General features: G+C 43.3%; 1 protein-coding gene across 1 annotated transcript in view; it reads left to right on the forward strand.

Moving 5' to 3' along the window:
• LOC143104918 (elastase-1-like) overlaps positions 1–1,289 on the forward strand; it is a 3,943-nt gene extending 2,654 nt beyond the window's left edge. Inside the window, exons 7-8 of the mRNA XM_076269249.1 lie at positions 200–371; positions 1,282–1,289. Of these exons, the coding sequence (XP_076125364.1) occupies positions 200–371; positions 1,282–1,289 (180 nt within the window). The remainder of the gene's footprint in view (positions 1–199; positions 372–1,281) is intronic.
• The last annotated feature ends 472 nt before the right edge of the window (positions 1,290–1,761 follow it).

Here is a 1,761-nt window from a genome sequence, read left to right on the forward strand (position 1 = left end):
AACACACCTTTCTGCATTTCAAAAGAGTGCCCTACATTTGCAATGTGGTGGGAACCTGTTCAAACAGTTGAGTGTGGTTGTTCCGAACGTTTGCCATTGCATTATGACATACACTATAGAAGAAGACAAACAGAATGCAATAAGTTATCTTTTAGTTTCTGACAGATTGCTGCTCTTGTTTTGCTCTGACCTGCTGTAGGGAGACTCTGGTGGTCCTCTGAACTGCAAGGTCGAGGGCAAGTACGTGGTGCACGGTGTGGCCAGCTTTGTGTCCTCATCAGGATGCAACACTGAGATGAAGCCCACTGTCTTCACCCGCGTGTCCTCCTACTTGGGCTGGATGGAGGAGGTCAGGGAACACACACACACACGCACACACGCACACACACACACACACACACACACACACACCACTCTCAAAGACTGTCAGAAAGCTGGCATAACCACATTGATATCAGTCTGCTGATGTTCCTCCATACAGTGTGAGTGAGTTGCAACACTGTGGCATTGAACACAGTGAATATTCTATTTGTTGTGCATCCTAATGTTTCCTTCATACCCTCTCTTCAGGTCATGGGAGAGAAATAAACAAGGGATCAGACGATGAAATCCAACCCACTTCAAGATCAAGAGCTACAAGTCCATGTTTCTACAAGTCCATGTTTCTCCTTGTAAAGAAACAAAACAAATCAATGGATCAATAAAGACAGTTAAACCCAACACATTGCATGTCATTTTATTTGTCTGACAATAAAGTGAAGGATGATCTCCCTAAAATGGAAACAAATACTTTTATATTAGTAGTAATATTTCAACTGGTACAGCAGGCTGCCAGCAACATCAAGGTCAGGGGGTTAATACTCATAAAATGGCTAAATCATATGCTAAATTATTGTACATTTCATGAAAATCAGTCATAACTGAGGTTGATTGATAACATTCATAATATCACATATCACATATGGCAAGCAGTTGAATGTCAAAAATACACTATCCATTGATATAATCTCCATTCTACACTGTTAGCCAAGCTTTACAGTAAAGCTGTATGACAGACTCAAATGTGTGTTGAGCCCTTGAGGGTTTTCTTTTGTTCCATTTGAACCTCAGAAGTTATTATCTCAAGATTAGCATTGCGGTGTACAAGATTAGACTATCTTGATAATTACATTGTTTGGCTTTTAACATCACCACCAGCAGGGGAGATAAGCTATTGTATTGTGCCTCTTATTTGTGCTGTGCACAGCATGTATCTCATTGTGTGAACAATGTTTTTACAAGGTGTCTGAACACCTTGGAGTAAAGTATGAAGAGGGAATAGAAGACAAAAAGCATAGAGAGTTCAGGTCAGTTCAGTCTGCTATAGGCTACTCACTGTAGTTCATGGGTGTACACGAACACACATGTACCACTGTGGAGGTCCATCTCTCACTAATGCCAGTCATTGTCAGGGGAGATATCTGACTGTGGTCTGGGGGCAACTAGGGTGATGGAGCGGTGGACCTCATCCCTGTTGCTAAGCAACGTGAATGGCAGGAACACCATGGCATCTCCAGAGATAACGGCTGCCTCTGACACAGGCACAGCAGGGCTGACCGCAGGTGACCCAGAGACAGACTGGGGCCACATCCACTTCCCCAGATCCACAGCCTTTGCGATCCCAGTCGTGTACTTGCATGTCAGGAAACAACCAGCCTTTAATCAGACCGTAATGAAACTCAAGCTCTTCAGGGATCTACATGTAGGAAAATGGGAAAACTC

This window comes from Alosa pseudoharengus, unplaced genomic scaffold, assembly GCF_046254945.1.
Source record: "Alosa pseudoharengus isolate Yale_2024_CS ecotype anadromous, Long Island Sound unplaced genomic scaffold, YU_APseudo_1.1 YU_APseudo_1.1_scf_5, whole genome shotgun sequence".
In the NCBI taxonomy this organism is placed as follows: domain Eukaryota; kingdom Metazoa; phylum Chordata; class Actinopteri; order Clupeiformes; family Clupeidae; genus Alosa; species Alosa pseudoharengus.